This window comes from Zalophus californianus, chromosome 9, assembly GCF_009762305.2.
Source record: "Zalophus californianus isolate mZalCal1 chromosome 9, mZalCal1.pri.v2, whole genome shotgun sequence".
NCBI lineage: Eukaryota > Metazoa > Chordata > Mammalia > Carnivora > Otariidae > Zalophus > Zalophus californianus.
In genome coordinates this window covers 20,724,017-20,742,729 of record NC_045603.1, presented here as the reverse complement: position 1 = coordinate 20,742,729, position 18,713 = coordinate 20,724,017, and the positions used below count along the sequence as shown (strand labels likewise).

General features: G+C 39.5%; 1 protein-coding gene across 7 annotated transcripts in view; it reads left to right on the top strand.

The window, feature by feature from the left end:
- The window catches only part of ANO4 (anoctamin 4), a 452,569-nt gene that overhangs the window by 297,814 nt on the left and 136,042 nt on the right, over positions 1-18,713 (top strand). For all 7 annotated transcript variants that reach the window (XM_027593730.1, XM_027593729.1, XM_027593733.1 and 4 more), the window contains 3 exons: positions 4,618-4,718; positions 8,160-8,204; positions 17,882-18,013. In XM_027593730.1, the coding sequence (XP_027449531.1) occupies positions 4,618-4,718; positions 8,160-8,204; positions 17,882-18,013 (278 nt within the window). The remainder of the gene's footprint in view (positions 1-4,617; positions 4,719-8,159; positions 8,205-17,881; positions 18,014-18,713) is intronic.

The following is an 18,713-nucleotide window of genomic DNA, read 5'->3' as shown; positions in this document are numbered from 1 at the left end:
ACATTGGGGTGCAGGTGCCCTCTTACACTACTGGTGGGAATGCAAACTAGCGCAGCCACTCTGGAAAACAGTTATGGAGGTTCCTCAAAAAGTTAAAAATAGACCTACCCTATGACCCAGAAATTGCACTACTAGGTATTTACCCCAAAGATACAAATACAGAGTGTGCATTTTTAAACTAACTTCTGAAGTTCAGCTACCCATGTGGCTCTGCACCTATACTCTCTCTCAAAGTGACCTCTTCCAATCCCATAGATTTAAATACCATCTATATCCTGGCCATGCTTACTTTGTATCTCTGGCCTAGACTGCTCCCCTGAGCTCCAGACTAATTTATCTAACTATGCACAAGGCATTTTCTCATGGGTAACTGAAACAACATTTCCAAAACTGAGTTTGTGCTCTATCTCCATGCCCCACTTCCAAACCTGTCTCTCCATCAGCATCTCCTCAGCAATGGTATCAGGGGTCATGAGATGTAAACATGTGTGCATCCACATATGTCTGAGAGAGATGCCTTGAATTAGATAATGGCATGATATTTCTCTTTTTCCTTACTGGTGCTTGATCTAACCTTCCCTTACTAAATCATGACATACCCAGGCAAGGACCAGGACTTGTATATATCCTTGCACTCTTAGCATCTAGTGCATAGAAGGTATTGAATGGGATCTTGTTGAATGAAGGAAAGAAAGAAGGAATGTTTCCTGTGAATATTGTCTCTTTCTACTGGAGGTAGTTTCCTTGCTACTTCTTAATTTCTCAGGATGTTTTCCAAACTCCTCTAACTGGCCATTTTTCTTCTCCCCATGGTTCTAAACTAAAGGATGGGATATTAATGAAATGACTCTGTTTCAAAAAATCATTTTCATTTATCTTCGCTTTGTCACTTGTGCACTTGGATTTATGTGGAAAGGAATACTTAATAATGAGGAAAAACCTATTTAGAAACAGTAGCATAATCATTCAGTGGTAGAGAAAAGAGTGATATATGAGCCATATAATTAGCAGTAATCTGTTTCATATTTATTTTTCTGGGCTGAAGTTCAGTTCCTCCTTTAAAAATTGAATGTAAATAATAAGTTACACACACACACACGACCTATGAATAGACATCCATCCTCATCCAAGGGAATTCAGCTAACATTTTTCCCAAGATTATGAAAATAACTTTTAATTGTCTCAAATCAAATCTCAGTTCATTAATAGCTTAATTTTGCTTCATTTTTATTGCTTTGTTTTCTAATATATAAAATTCTTTTCAGTTTAGCTTTTATAAACTGATAAAAGAACAATTCAGAAATTATTTATTTAAACCTCAGAATTGATTAGGTAGAATTGACAAGGGAGTCAAGGGATGTGAGTCTTAACTGTATCTGGGATAAATGTTCAGTTTGGCTATGAGTGAATTACTTGACCAGTCTCTCTCTCTCCCCTTTAAGAAATTGAAGGAAAGCTTCCCTCGCAAGGTTTGCGTAGGAATAAAATGAGGTAACAATGTGAAAGTGCTTCCAAAATTACAAAGCTCTAGAAAATAATAATAAAGCAATGGCTTTATAATTATTATTATAATCGAAATAAGCAAAATGAAGTTATTTTTATCATGCTGAATGATTCAAAACAGCTATACTTTTTTGCAGAAAATGGAAGAGATCCCACATTAGAATTTTAAGTTTGAGTTGACTTTGTGTTCAGATGATGAACTTGGCTTTTCCACACACATAAATGTGGCATTTAAAAAATGTGCCCTAAGTAGAATATTTTAATGTATTCTCTTTAATGTTTTCATATATTCATGGAGAGCTACAAAATGATTTTTCTTCCACTGTATTTACTTTTTGTAAATTTAGCAATTACAGTAATTTCATGAAGAGAGTATATCCTGAGATTATATTCTGCTATAAATCATAGTTTGGTTGAATCTGTGAATCAGTCACATTCCCATATTCCTTGTTGTACAGTTTCCCTCTTTGTCTTGTAGGAAGATGAGAGAAAAAAGAACAAGTAAATGTGAATCTTACAGGAAAGCTAAGTGAGTTTAAAGAATTCCCATTATCACAATTAACATTTCCAGGTGGGAAAGCCATAAAACCTTCCCAGACTCTGAAGTATATCTTTAATATAAACAATAAGATCCATTATTTTTTAGAAAATAGTCTTTCTTTTTTTATAATTTGGAAAACTGTACTATATATTGGAAAATAAATGGCAATCTTTTCCAATGTACAAAAATGCTCAACTGATAAGCTGAGACCATCTCAGATCTACATCTGCAGACATGAATGGGACAGAATGGAGATTTTTGTGGGCATGTGCAGTTTCTCCGTGTTCTGTATGGACACTGCCACCTGTGAGCTCATTCACACTCACCCTGGCTACATAGCTCTAAGTACCCAGTATAGAGAGAATTGGATATAATAGGTTACTAAATAGAAAACCAATTCGTGCAAAGAGAACCAGCACTGGTCCATCACATCTTCAGTGTGTACTGACCTGTCTGTTCCCTGGGTGGGTACCTCATTTGCAGTTATCAGCTATGTTGGCTTCAAGAGCCACTTCATCTGCAGGTACTTCTTGCTTCACAGGACAAACAGCATTTGTCTGGGCCAGGACTAACTGTTCACATTTCACTAGCCATATTCTGAATTAGATGAGTGTTGGTTGTGTCCTCCCTCTGGACCAGGCATTGTGCTAGGCCTAGAGGATTTAACTGTGAATAACAGAAACTTTCCTTGTTTTTAGAGGACTTACACTCAGTCAGAGATCTGCTTGTCCCAAGCTAGAATATAAAACCTCATTTCGGCCTGAATTGCCAGAATGTTTGGTTTTTTAGACCAGTATCAAAGGGTGCCGTCCACCATTGTGGATTTGGGCCCAGGACCTCCTCCTTTCGGGAAATTCAGCACTGTCAGAGTCCCTGGGAACTTTGTAGTTGATACCAATTTGATTTTCATAATACCTTGAAGAATTCTTATAAATTAAGTGAAATATTTATAAGCCCAGCAAGAAGACTCTGAATGAAAATATGAGCAATGAATTGCAATTGTACATCATCTACAATTTAAAAACAATTCCCCATAGTGCAAATTTACCCCATGAATTTGAGCTTCTATTTTTGCCAGCTGTGTAAAAGTATTGGATTGTTTATAAATACTGTTACAAGGAGAGGTTAGCCACAAAAGCCTAACACATCCCTTGACATTCTTACACTATAAAAATTTAAATGGCATGCAGTCCAGAATGAGCCTGTGTGAAAAAGATATGGATAAATAATAGACCACTTTGCTGGTTTAAGCTGGTTTGGCTCACTGTTTTCTCATTTTTCTTCTACCTCCTTCCACAACCCAGCCCTCCCCCTGGGAAATGACTTCCAAAGAAAATCTAATTGGAGTTGTCCCTTTGGCCAGAGACATAGAACAAAACTTGTTGGGTGGTTATTGAAATGTAAAGTCCTGGGTGCTTGGGTGGCTCAGTCAGTTAAGTGTCTGCCTTTGGCTCAGGTCATGATCTCCAGGTCCTGGGATCTGGGATCGAGTCCCGCATCGGGCTCCCTGCTCAGTGGGGAGTCTGCTTCTCCTTCTCCCTTTGCCCCTCCCCTGGCTTGGGCTGTCTCTTGCTCACTCTTTCTCAAATAAATAAATAAAATCTCTTAAAAAAATAAAATATAAAGTCTTGGTTTACTTTCTTGTCTATGTGCTATGTTAATAAAAATCCCAAGAGGAGCCAAAAGTTTTGGGCCAAAGAACATAGTCCTTTGAAAAAGACTTCCCTGACACGAACCCAGATTCAAGGCTCACATCACCAAGTCCCCCTATCTCCACCACCACTAATTTTTGCTTTTGCCTGGTTGATGGAGAACATCTCTTCTTCTCTCTGCTTTTGCTGCAGCTCTCCCTTATAATTTTTTCTCCATGCAGCAACCTCAGTGATCTTTGAAAACCTAAATCAATATGACTTTCCAGTGTTCCTAAAATAAAGTCCAGTTGTCCCGTTGGGGCTGGTAAAGCACTGCACATGCTGGCTCCTCCCATCTTTTGAGCCTCTTCTTATGCTAATCTTCATGATAAATACACTCCAGCCACTCTGCTCTCCTTACTGCCCCCGGAACATCAGACATACCAGGCAATTTCCCAGCTTAGGGCCTTTGCACCTAGAACACTCATCCCATGCTCTTAACCAGCCCTGGCTCCTTTGTGTCTCAAATTTGTATGTCCCTTCTACAGAGGGGCCTTTTCTGCACCCCTTGCCCAAAGTAGTGTGTGCCCTCCTCCCTATAACTTCTCCCATTAACTTTGTTATCTTCAGAACATTCATCACCATCTGAATTTATTCCTTTCTTTTAAACTTGTTTTTGCCTATTTCTTTTTTTTTTTTTGTATGTTTGCAGAATGTAAATGCCATTCATATCTCTTTTGTTCACAGCTGGCTCTCCAGTGCCTGACACACAGTGGTATATTTTTTGAATGAATGGATGCACACATAAGGACCCAATTTTTTGGTGAAGAATGCCCCAAATCTTAAACTCCATATAGATTCATGTGTTCTAAGTTCCAATTCAATTTAAACCATAGGAGACTTGGATATACTTTTCAATTTAGTTTCTTTTTTCTGTTTCAGTCCTCTCTAATAAATAGTGACATTATCTTTGTGAAGTTGCATGCCCCATGGGAAGTGCTTGGAAGATATGCAGAACAAATGAATGTAAGAATGCCTTTCAGGTAGGTGTAAATATATTTTCCCTACTCTTTGCTGTTTCCCTGTAAACCAATGTGCTCCTCTCTTGAAACAAATAAAACTGAAATGCAGACTGGGACACTGTTAGAGAAGATCCTTTAAAATGTTTAGGAAATGTGTAAGTCTTTGTGATTTCCAATGATTCCATGGCTTTTTGTGAAAATTCCTGGCTAATTCAGTCCTTAGCAGGTAGATTTGTCAAGTGCCTATGAGAAAGAAGCATTTTCCAAGTAGCATTTTCATTTCTAAAATGCCATTTTCAGAAGTCCTGCGTGTTGCTGCTTTGAATGGCTAGACCCCAGGCATCAGTGGTGCAGATCCTTACTGACATTCAAATCTGCTTCCAGTAAAGCAAGTTCAAAAAATTTCATAAAAATGTGATCTATTTTTTAAATAAACTATTTTTAAATTTTAAAAAAGCCAAGTCATAAATACTGTGCAAAAACAAGCATTGATATTTTTTCCAAGGGTAATTAGAAAATACTTTATGAGGATTGCTTAGTTATTTAAAGGATTAATTTACCTGCATTTCATAGTGAATATTCAGTTTCCATACAGATTAAGGAAAAGTGATCCGTATTTGTTAGATGGAAATAAAATAAAGTATTAAACTTGAAATTATAAATGCCAAGATATGTGGGAAGTAAATAATGGAATCTTCTAAAGGAGATGGAGGGATTTAGTGCCAAGGACAGTTCTAAAGGGACTAAAGAATTAAATACTTTTGATTCACAATTTGCCAATAAGACCAAGTCAGATGACAGAAACCAGGCAAACTGGTGCCAATTCTAAAATATACCTCTTAATGAGCTGTGGAAAATTATAGAGATGGAGAGGCGCTAGGGACACATTTAGAGAAGAGCAATTTCCATTCAGAGGTCTGTAATGTATCTCCCTGGTGCATCTTATTTTCTTTGTTTATTGGCCTTTATGTTCTAATACAAGTCAAAATAGAGGCTGGGATTTCTAGCATCTGTTTACCTCAAGGCAAAATTCCCAAAGGAATCGAGATAAACATAGTTCTAAACTTTTGATTTATTTTTATATTTAAAATGTGACAAAGGAAACCTGAGAACCCAAGGATTAAAAAATATTATATAAAATCACTGAGTCATTTATCAATTTAGTTTCCATTGAAACTTGTTATACTATAATTATAATTAAAGCCGGTTATTTATCAATGCTATAACTGTCCAATATGGATTAAAACTATATCACACATCAAGACCAAAAGGAAAAGAAATCTATGCTTAAATAGAGTCATATATCAGACCAGCATCTTATAGCCAACAATCAAAAGTCTATGTTCTGATAAAAGTGAGATAGTAAAACTTAGTGAAATTGATACATTATCCCTCCCCAGAAATCTCACAAAACTTCACACCTGAACACATTTCTCAAGCAAAGAACCCAAGCAAATTGTACAAACTTGAGCAGTGTTAATGTATAGCAAGTTCCTAGTACCTGGAAGCACTTCATATGTGCAGGGCCTGACTGTATCATAGCCAACACTTCTACATGCTCATTATGTAGCAGAAAAGTGCTGCCTCCAAGCAACATTAATACTTTCCTTATGCCACATTAAGAGAATGTGATCCAGGGACTAAATTGTAACCATACTAACTATGAATAGACTATTATATATAATAGTCTTCTTTTTAAACGTAGGTGTTCCTACAGAACAGTTTTAGGAGAAAAGACTGTTAATGTGTGGACACTAATTGACCTCATTAATATTGACATGATTTTACCTAAGCATAGCTTCACTAACTACAGCCTGATGCATTTAAAATATGTGCTCTTATTTTATCCAATGTTTCAGATAAATAACTCTAGCCTAAGAAGACCTATGTATTTCCAAAGGAGGAGTTTTCCTGCCATATCGCTTCCACAAAACGTACAAACATCAGTTTGGCTACATGGAATGCCTCAAAGAATGTTATGTGTATTTATTTTTTTCTGTAGAGTACACGTTTGAGTCCCAGGTTTAGTCTTCTTGGATTTTTATTCCTACCATGTTTGAAACAAAGTTGAAGAATAATTTTCTTATGGGAATTTGTGAATAAAATTTGCTTCTTAAATACCTATATGTCCATGGATATGGACTCTTTTTAATTAATAGACCAATTTTAGGGCATTTTTAGGTGTACAGAAATTTGAGTTGATAGTACACTGTTCCCATATATCCCTTCCCATCCCATTCACAGTTTCCTTATTGTTACAGGTTGCATTAATGTGGTATATTTGTTACAATTAATGGACCAATATTGATATATTATTACTATCTAAAGTCCATAGTTTACTTTAGGGTTCACTCTTTGGGATGTATAGTTCTGTGGGTCTTGAAAAATCCATAATGTCATGTATGATACCACCGTTATGGTATCACAGAATAGTTTCACTGCCCTAAAAATCCTCTTTACTCCATCTGTCCAACCCTTGTGCTCTCACCCTAGCACAAACCTCTAGAAACCACTGCTGCTGCTTCTTCTTCTTCTTATTCTTAGTTTTACCTATTAAAAACATGAATATATTTTTAAGTTTTCACGGATACGCAAAGCAACTTGTATATAGACTTCCCATTTTCTGTAAGTGAGGGAGCTCAGTAACAGTTCAGAATACATATAAACCACATTAGTTTCATTACTACTCCATTGGTGGAAGCCCAACCTATAGAAAGGCTGATTGCATTTTTATAAAGCATCTAATCCATATGCTCTCCATTCAAATTACACCCTAAATTTTAATCTGTACTGCTTTAAAAAATGCAGATATACGGAAGTACAACACATCCTTAACAAGTCTCACTTTTAAAAAATTTTTTCCAAGATTCCTTGTTTTACCTCTTTAATTCACCTATAATCAGGGCCAGGGGTTAGACAGTATTCCCCAGTGTGGTTATTTGCAGCAGGATGTTGATGCTGATTAGTATTCTCCCCATACTGGTTGTAAAATACATATTTTTATATTACCCTGCCTATATCAAATGAGAGAAGTGTTCTGTAAACTAAAGTGCTGTATAAAATATTAGTTAATGTAATAGTATGCCCATTAAATTGTACATGTAGCCAGGAGGCTGGCTATCCGTTTCCTCATTCCTTGAAGAAAAGCTGACCTCGGCTAAATTCATACGAATACCAATTGCTCCAAATCATTGCACAGGCTGTGTAGGTGAGGAGCAACCATAAAAAATTACGATAATGAGAGGAAGAAATATCAATGGAAAGTATTTCATAAGATTTCATTACTCAAAAATGCATGCCCTATGTTCCCACTACATTTCTCACTGTTAATCTCTTTTTAGTTTTTTCTTCTTCACCTCTTACAGGCTTCTATCTTCAATCTCCTTTCCTTCCTTGCTAGTTCAAACTGTAACTGACGATGGGTTTTCTTCTCGACTGGCTTCATTTTTGCTGTTCTTCCAGGAGAAAAATCTATTACCTGCCCCGCCGGTACAAGTTCATGAGCAGGTTAGTAGCATGCTCTGTCATGATATGTTTGATATGTTGCCCTGTTTGTTCCAACAGTGACAAGGAATACAAGCTGGGGAGGATGGGCCTTTGTCCCATGGCAAAACTGGCTGCCATGCACAATCCAAAAATAGCTATTTCAGGTTAGCCTGAAAAGAAAAAGGCAAAGATGGAAATGTTTCTTTAAGAATCTTCCTTGTGGTTTCTCCACACTCGGAAGGACAGAACTTATCTGCAGGTGTGTTGGGGCTGTTTTTTGTTTTTAGCCCATTCTATTAGATAAATTACCAAAAAACCCAGCTGTTCAGCACATCTTTGGCCCGAATGTTATTTTCTCCACACAAATCCCACCCTCCACCATAAGTAACTTGAAATCTTGAAGTGCAGACAGATAACATCTCAAAAAGCTGATAGCTGTCTAGCCCCCAATTTGGGTGGGACCCTCCTATATTAGTAACATTTTGTTAATAAAATATTGCAGATGTATTACCTTACCAGAAGCCCTTCCTACCTTTTTTTTTTTAAAACCTCCCCCACCCACCCAAAATTCTACTGGCTAAAGATTGCCTTTAATGTACAGCATATCCTTCTAAAGTTTGTTTCTCGATTTTTGAGAAGCCGCGGAGAAAGGGGGAAGCATCAGTGATGTCCTTTAATTCAATTCTGTTGTGATCACTGGAAATCTAATTTTAAAATTTTAATTGGTCTTATGTGATCATTTACCCTGAGCTGAGCTGATGGTTCAATTTGGAGACCATTAACATTTCTCTGAAAATCCTATTGTTCAGTTCTGTGAGAATTAAGATTCAAGTTTACTCTGTTTATGTGCTATGCAGAATGATGAGTGTAAGAGTAATTGACAAATTCTAGTGGATTTACTCAAATACATGTACCCTCAAAAAGTATGATATAAGAATTGACATCCAAAGAAACTAAGATGTGTTTTCTAAAAATTTCCCTGCACAATATCCTTACTAGCAATTCTTCTTTGTTTAGACAACAGCCATGACATTTGGATTCACCATGGTTTAGATTAGTCCCTTGTCATATGATGACCTTCTATAAAACCCTGAGGTAACACATTAGCCTATATCAGTAGTCCTCAACAGTTTTCAAACTTTAACCAGCATCAGAATAACCTGGAGGGCTTATTAAAACACAAGATTGTTGGACCTGTGCTCTCTAATCTATGATGTAGATATCCATCTCTCCACCTGGATGCTATGTGAAGGCAAGGATGGCTTGTCCAACTCTATATTTCCAGCACCTAGCACATAGTAGGTGGGGTGAATGGGCAAATGAATCTCTACACATGTGAGAAGATTTGAGTGAGGAAAAAGGAGGTCACATAGAAAAGCATAGAAAAATCAGGGGTGCCCAAAGTGTCAGACACAGACTTGGAACTGAAACATTTGCCATCACTATGGGGGAGGGGTGAGCAATGAGGGCTTAAAAGAAAATGGTGGTAAAAGGAACCATAAATCTCAGGGTTGGGTTGGACATCGGATGTCATCAAGTCCAGCCATTCAACAGATACCCGAACCTCTGCTAAATGGTCAACCATCCATGTTTGAACATCTGTGGAGACAGGGAATTTCAGGATGGCACCTGACTTTTAGGAAATTCTTCCTTAAAATAAGCCATAATCTCTCTGTCTCTTCAGCTTTTACTCGAAGGAACGTTCAGATTGTAGTTCTCCCTGGATAGATGAAAAATAATCTACAGAGCAAAAAGGCAAAGTGTATGAGAAGGATTATGAAATTATAGGCAAAAGAACTTAGCAAATATTTGGAAATTGAGAGATGGGGGAGAGAAAGGTTTCTATATCTAAGGGATTGGGAAAATGTCAAAGGTAAAAGGAGAATGGAAATTCAGAAGAAGTACAGGTCTGGTGAGAAAGATGATGGTTTTTGTTTTAATAATTCTTTATTATAACTCACAAGTAGGTCTTTGACACATAGGTGTCCCGAAGGCCTCTGGAAATGATGGCAAAGCAATTGAAACTGGAAGTAAGACTAGAGAATCCAATTTGGGAGTCAGAAGTATAGAAGTCATGTCTTGAGCCAGAGGAGTGGATGGAGTTCCCCAGGGAAGAATGTAAAGTGCAAAGAGAGAGCCAATGGCAATTCCTTGGAAAATCGTGTTAAGGAGGCAGGAAGAGATGGAAGGAAGGAAGATGAAAAAGAATAATTTAAGAAGGAGGCAGCCTAAGGGAGGACAGTGTCAAAGGGACCAGGAAAGAGTTCCCATAAGAATGGGTGTTCTTCAGCTTCTGATGGAGGCTGAGAGATGAGAATCAATTTTTAATATTTAGAAGTTAGGGAAAACTGCCATGATAGCAGTCTCCATGAGTGGTGGTTCTCAAAGTTGAGTGGACCTCAGGATTACCTTCAGGATTTTTTAGTACTCAGATTATCCAGCCCATCCCTGGAGTTTCTGAGGTGAGGCACAATATTTTCTCCTCTCTCAAGATCCTAAGTGATGCGAATGTGGCTGATCTGGGACTACATTTTGAGAATGACAGCCACGGAGAGGAGGGTAATAGCCCCAAATTACAGCTGGTGAAGAATGGAAGGCCCTGATGAATCAGAGGCAGTGAGAGTTCACTACAACTTTGATAAATTTTGAGATAGAGGAAAATAGAGAAGGGACAGGCCTAAGAACAGTAGCCAAGAGGAAGGAAGCAGAGGAGAGGAGACTGTGGCAAGTGACCAATCACATATTCTCCATGTGTGCAGCAGAGAGGTTTTAAGTGAGTAAGAGTTTGGGAAATCCTTGTTTCTTGAACTGAAAGAACAACTTACTGAACAGTAAACTTTGGCCTGAAAAAGTTAGTGCTACTTCGAGTGCATAAATCATAATTATAAAAGGATATAACTGGAAGACTCAGACAAAGTGAAGGGAAAAGAAATCCTAACTAACTGTCGTCATATGACACATTGATTCAGAATGCCTTCTAAGACAAGCTTCACTGCTTACCACATCACTGTAGTGGTGTACCTTAGTGAAGCCCAATGTCTGGTGTCATTTTTAAAGTGCAGTTGGTCAGAAATTTTGGTAACTATTTTAACTCTCGTTTCACCTCACATCAGATTTAGACAATGGAGAGTATCTCTTTGTAGCCAGCTCCGATATGCCAAGTTGAAGGGCACATCTACATCTGGCTATCCTGGTTGTCCACCAGTAATAAAACATTGACTCAGTATTCTAAAATTCTCATGTCATACTAAATATGGATATTTAATTTAGCTTTTAGTTTCATCCACATAAATGATAATTTCATTACTTTGCAAAAGCATCCCTGAAACAACCTCATCTCCTTTAATGCCAAGGGAAATGATTTTATGATGTTTCTGAGCAGGCAGAGAGAAAAAGCATCTTTTCACAAATATCTTTATTTTTGAAAATCACCTGACTCCCATCAAACACACTCATGTAGTTTAGACTTATATTCTTCGAGTAAATGCTATTTTCATCATGTACTTGGTCAAATAAATGCTCCTTTGACTCTTTGGGCAGACTTATAGGCCTTATAAATTGTCTTTTCAATAAAGAGAGGGAATTTATCATATTTCTTATGCCTTTTTCTTTTCTTTTTTTTTTTTTTTTTTTTTTTTTTTGCCTTTGCCAAATACTGCAAATATAGTCTGTAGAAGATGTGATTACAAAGGAACAAATTTGATTATGGTCGGTGGCTTGTAGCTGAAGCCTCATTACTACTCATTCCTTTTCCATCTGCCCCCCCATGCATACCTGCCTGATGTTATCCTTGGCAGTCATTTGGCAGAATGTCTGCTGCCCCTGCTACATTATACTTTCAGTGCAGTTGCAGTCTTTTCAGTTGAGTATACAGGCAAATGACAAAATGACTTGTATTTTCCATCCTAGTTTTTAAAAATTAACATATGTAAATGTTCCAAAGACTTTGGACTCTTCTATGAGGTATTTAGGTTGTGCCCCAGTTAGTAGCCTTGTGACCTAAAAGAATCCTAACTCCTATCCAAGGAGAGGCTATAAATATAGGAGACTTGGCTCTCAGAAGAGGAAAAAGAAATCCAAGGCTCCTGCTGTCTAACTGTTATCAGTCCAGGAGGGCTTCATTTATTGCAATGTAGGGCTCTGTGTGGTGCGTCCATTTAAAAAAAAAAAAGAAAGAAAGAAAAGTTTATCTGTTGGTTCCCTCTAGGTATATCATCCCTAAAAATGTAATCTGTTTGAAATGTGATGCTATTATTATAATATTCTGGTCTGGGGAAAACTAGGTGTCTCTGAAGTAGCCTATTTCATTTCATTTAGCCTAATTAAGTTGTCATTAATACAAACTCCCTCCTGGGTTGTTAGTGGCTCAAGAGAAAGGCCTTGGTCTTCTTCAGGGTATACCCACAGCATCCAGGTTGGGGCTCTGCCCACAGTAGGTGCTTTATAAAGGCCTACTGATGGCTTGGCATGTGGGGAGTGAAGTCCTTTGGTATGTGGCCTTTTCTTTAGTTATCACCACTTTAATTATCACTACCCACTAAGGTGGATAGTATAGTCTCCCCTTTGCAGCTGAGGGAACCAAGGATCAAAGAGGTTCAAGCAGAACCTTCCCAAAGCACATTTCCAAGACACAGCTTGCACTATGTGCCCATTCACCTGTCCTGTGCTGGCAGCTCTTTCCAGTCATTCATGACATGGACCTCCCATGAACCAGAGCTTGGCGGGGCAGGGGGAACACAACACTGAACTTACTGTAATAACAACTTTCTATAAAAATACCCACCTTTTAGTCCAGATATTAGCTTGACAAGTTAAGGCCAGAAATGCGCAAGTGGATGATTGGTCCATTATCTCTTTATTGATTTACCTACGTAGTCTGTAAGAGGGCTTTTGCTCAATAAATGGCAGAAATGGAACAAAATGATAATGTGTCCAACCAAAATCAATACTAAATCATTAAGCCAACATTTTCTCTTTGCTTTTCCCAGTCAGTGAAGACTCTATTAAGTAAGCCCAACTCTTACACTTACGAGACAAATTGGATACTTTTAGTTAGTTGGTTCCTCAACTCATATATCTAAGAGAATTTCAGGATTACCTCTTTAGGGAAGTTTCTTAGTTGAAGATGGAAGCACAGATGTCAGTATACAAGTTGTGAACCTACTTCAACTTCAGAGTCCATCATTCTGTATGAAAGGTTATCTATTATACTGTGAAAAAGAAAGCTCTTTATTCATTCACGTTTGTTTAGAATATAGCCAAGATACTATTGCCCACATCACCAGCAACATGTAGTATCTAAAAAACAGCAGAATCAGAAACCCCGCTTGGGTCTGGTGCTTTCCAGCCTGGTGGCTTTTGCACTGTATTTTTACCTGCACTGTGGAAGAGGATCCTCAGTGATGCCTAAGTAGCAAGTTTGGGATGGGAGTGTTTGTTGAAGAGTGGCCAGTTGTCATCCAGCCACAGAGACACAGATCCTTGTTCCCAGAGCCACCAGACTGGCAGGTAGAGTAGCATGTGGAGTGTTAGCCTCAGCACTGGGAGCCTGACCAGTCATGGCCAGGTCTCAAGGGGAAGATCAGATCAAGACTGTTTTCAGAGGTCTATTAATTTCCTATTGCTGTTGTAACAGATTCCTGCAAACTTAGCTGCATAAAACAACACAGATTTATTATTTTACAATTCTGCAGGTCCGTAGTGCAGGGGAGGAGACTTAACTGATTTCTCTGCTCAGGGTCTCTCAAGGCTAACGTCAAAGTATTGGTTGGCCTAGGCTCTTCTTGAGGCCATGAGGGAGAATAATCTTCAGGCTTGTTCAGGTTGCTGGCACAATTCAGTTCTCTGCAGTTTCTGTAGGGTTCTTAGACAAAAGTCATTCTCAGCTTCTAGAGGCTGCCTGTGCTCCCTGGCTGCTGGCCCCCTTCATCTTCAAAGCCAGCAATGGCCAGTTGAGTCCTTCTCACACTTTGAATCTCTCTGACACCCCCCTCTGCCTCATCTTTGCTATCTCTAGCTAGAGAAAATTCTCTTCTTTTATTTTTCTATTTAAAATCAATTTAATTAACATACAGTATATTACTAGTTTCAGAGGTAGAATTTAGTGATTCATCAGTTGCATATAACGCCCAGAGCTCCTTTATATCAAGTGCCGTCCTTAATGCCCATCACCCAGTGATGCATTTCTGGTCTTAACTTGTCAAGCTAATATCTGGACTGAAAGGTGGGTATTTTTGTAGAAAGTTGTTATTACAGTAAGTTCAGTGTCTTGTTCCCCCTGCCCCGCCAAGCTCTGGTTCATGGCGGGTCATGTCATCCCACCACCCAACCCCCCCCCCCCCCTCCAGCAACCTGTTTGTTTCCTAGAGTTAAGAGTCTCTTATAGTTTGTCTCCCTCTCTGATTTCATCGTATTTTATTTTTCCTTCCCTTCCCCTATGTTCATCTGTTTTGTTTCTTAAATTCCACATGAGTGAAATCATATATTTGTCTTTCTCTGACTGACTTACTTCGCTTAGCTAGAGGGTAATATGCTCAGCAAACTTCTCTCCTTTTAAATGGCTCATATGATTAAGTTGGGTCCACCTGAGTAACCCAGTATGCTCTCCCTTTCTAAAGGTCCGTAACTTTGCTTACAGTCCCTTTGCCATGTCACATGACATATTCACAGGTTCCAGTGATTAGGGTACACACATCTTTCAGGAACCATTCTGCCCAGAAGACGGTACAAACCGCTGACCACATTTGAGTGTTTGTTTCTGTCATTTTGGAAGAGCACACAGCATGGACCAGCATGTGTGATAGAACCTGTACAGTCCATGTTTTGTCCTCCTGCTTCTGCTCAGGCTACCCCACTGAAGGCCAGTTTACCCACCCCCACCCCAGTGTCTCAGGGGTTTTGTTTTTAAGATATCCTTTGAATATCTTTATTCCACCACAGAGTTTTAAAAGCCCAATTCCTCTGCTTTCCATCACTTTTATATTAGTCTCCCTGGTCCTTAAGAAGTTACTAATAACACTATTTGCCTGGCAGCTTCTCCAAAGCATTGCATGCACAGCATCCTTTGGAAGCACAGGCTTCCTGACAACCCTGCAAGGTCAGTAAGATGGTGATGATGATGATTAGCCCATTTTAAAATAAGGCTTAAGAAGGTGAGTGATTCGTGGAAGGTCAGACAGCTGATAAGCAACAGAACCAGGATTTAGGCACCCCAGTTTACATCCCAGCTTCTTTTAGGAGCCTCCCTTCTCTCCATTCCACTTCTGGCCCCTCCTCATTTTTCAGTGAATCATTTTCATTACACTGTTCCACTCTCTCTTCACCATCTCCACATTTCATTTAAATTGTGATGCTACAAGCTGTTGCTGAAAGCTGCCATTTCATTCCCATAGAGTATTGATGTCTGCTATTTCACAGCTTTATTTGTTTTTATCCATGCTGAGCACTGTACCCAGCTGGATTTAATTCATAGTCGTGGCACGCAGAGCCCAGATTCTGTAAGAACGTGAACTTTGCGAAGTGTAATCCGATTAGTGCCGCAGACTGGAGATGTGTGGGAGGTAAAAGCTCTATTATGAAAAGCCTCTGGGCCAATGTCCTCTTTCTTGAATGAGTTTAAAGGCAATCAGATGAAATAAAGCCAGGAGTTAGGGGAAGGCCACCAGCTTAGCCTAGGAAGTATAATTTATGAGTCCATTTAAGGACTAAATCATTGAACTTGGACAAGTTGTAGATGCTGATGAAGCACAATTAACTTTGAATTGGAAAGAAAGACAGAATGTTAAGGGGCAAGCTGGGTGCTCAAATTCTTATTTTGGGGGAAAAAAGATTGTAATAATAGCCAGTACCTAGTGTACACCAGATATTCTTCTGGAGATTTTATGTACATATTGATTAATCACCACAACCCTATGTACCGAGTATTATTATCATGTCCACTTTATAGATAAGGAAATTAAGGCACAGCAAAGTTAGATAACTTGCCCCAGGTCACACTGCTAATATTTACAGAGCCAGGATTTGAATCCAGGTACTGCAACCCCATGTTCTCAATCACTATATGTTCTACTGTGTCTCTGATGTGCATTATGTTACTTTTAAGTGTCTTTAAAGAGTGATGAAGGAGGAGAGGACCAGGAGGAAGGATGGAGGGTATAGGAACTGTTCCCCCCCCCCCCCTGCTTTGGACCCTTCCAATGTACTATTCTCTTCTGGGAACATGACCTTGAGTAGCATCTTTATTTGTGTGTGTGTATGTGGTAGGTACGAGTTGTCTTTGAGAGAAAGGGCCTAGAGAAGTTGTGAGATTCTTTCTACTTTGAACTTTCAGGGGTTCTGGAGAAAGGCCAGCCACCACTAGGCAGAAGGAGGTTGTGGTGAGACTGGAGCCCTGCAGAGAATAAAAGAGGTGATAAAAGAGTTAACTATTATTTTTCATCTTGGAGCTGATTGGTTATGGAAAAAGTAATTCCTTCACCTGGAAGTTTCATTGAAAAGGACAAATTGCCATGTAAATATTTTTTGATTTGGAAAAAAAAATCCTGCCCAAATTCCATGTGTAATTAATAGACCTAGAAGGCATTTAGATATTTTCTTCATTAGAGGAATCCGTCCCTTCTGTAGCCCTTAAGTGAAGATTTCCAGTATCAACTACTTTGATAAGGTGATCCCTAAAATCAAGAGTCCAAAACCTGCATTCTGTTCCTGGCTTTATTCACTGGCTGGGTAATTTGAGCTGGATACCTTCCCATGGGTCTCTTTTGTGATGTGTAAAACGCGTATGGTACCTGTTCATTCTGCCTCACAGAAATGCTACTTGATATGTGCTCTTAGAAGATACTTTCTTCAGTGGGTATAGATAACTGAGGTAGCACAGTTGTTTTCAAGTGTGCTGTGCATTTTGCTCTTTCTAGCGGTTTTCTGTGAATGACTGACAACGTGGTCTACTTGGAAGCCAGATGTTTTCATCAGCAGAAGCCAGAGGGAATCGGGAGGGGGGTAGGGGAAAACTGTGGCTTGTAAAGCACCCTAACAACACTGTTGTTTTCTGTGACTTGGCATCATTGTGCACCCTGGCCAGAGTGACACATGTGTTATCATGCCCCTGTACCTTGAGCCATGGAGTCAGCTTGAAAGACAGAATGAAAGCTGAACAGCCTGCTGTCTTCTGAGAGGCAGCTCAGGGAAGGTGTGAGAGGCAGGAAGCAAATCACGACATCACGCTCTGTGCACACAGGCAACCCACCGGGATTGCTGTCAGCTGCCCTGCTGAAAGTTAACTACAGCCAGAGCACTTCCCTAACCAAGGGAAGATGGGGAAATTTTCCAAATACAAAATGAGTTTCTAGAACCTGCAGAACGTAAGAAGTTAAGGTCTCTGCTGCTTTGCTTAAGGGGCTGTCTACTTCCTTTCCAGAGCCTTCCAGCCTTGGTCATTTATTGGCATGTGGGGGAACATATAATTCTTGGCCACTATTTCATAGACAATAATATTGAGGACCTGTGATGAGATCGAAAAAACACTGGAGTTGAGGCGCTCTTCTTTCTGTCTGTAAAATGGGGATATCATGTACTCATGTACAGTGAGAGTGCCTGGAGTGTGTGGTGTCATAATTATGGCTCTGTGGAGACTTCCCTCCTGTGTTTTGGGGCAATGCTAACATGCTGTACCCTTTGGTCTTGCCTTTCATGTACCACAGGATCGATAAACAAATAAGCAGGTTTCGGAGATGGTTACCTAAGAAGCCCATGAGGCTGGACAAGGAGACACTGCCAGACCTGGAGGAGAATGACTGCTACACTGCCCCTTTCAGCCAGCAAAGGATCCACCAGTGAGTGTTTCGTGTGAAAGCCTTTGTCTTACTAAGGACATGCAGCTGTGGTAGAGCCTTCTCCTGCACACCTTTGAGTCCTTGGCATGTGGAAGGAACAGCTTAGTGCCTTTCTTCCCTGAAAGTCCTGTGAGTGTTCATATCCCTTTTGTATTAGGGTAAGCTAACTGTTCTAACAAACAATCCCCATGTCTCAGTGGCTTGAGATAGTAGAACATGCGTTCATATGTGTGTTGGGTGAACGACCTTCTCCATGGTGATTCAGAGACCCAGGATCCTTCTATTTGGTGGCTCTGCCAGTCCCCGTGCTCAGAGCCCCTGTAGGCTCATCAGCATATAACCGACATGACGAGAAATTGGTTTACCCCTGGCCCTATTGAAAAGAGGGGTCATTGGTTTGTTTTAATCAATCTCTGTTCACTTCTCAGTTCCCTTTTCAGCAACTCAGCAAGTTCCCCCAAGAAAAGCCATATCCCTGAGTAGCCCGCTGGCTCGCTCTCCATCAGACAGTCTCTGAACAGTAATTTCTCACTTTTGACATGCAGGAGGAAAGCTTGGCTAAGTAACTGAGCCTTTGAAGAATTGCAAAAGTGATAGGGAATTGACTCTGAAGCTTTTGAGATGACAAGAAATTGGGATGGGGGAATCAGTGTAGGAGAGAAAAGCATGCCAAAGACTGTAAACAACTAGGCAAAAACAG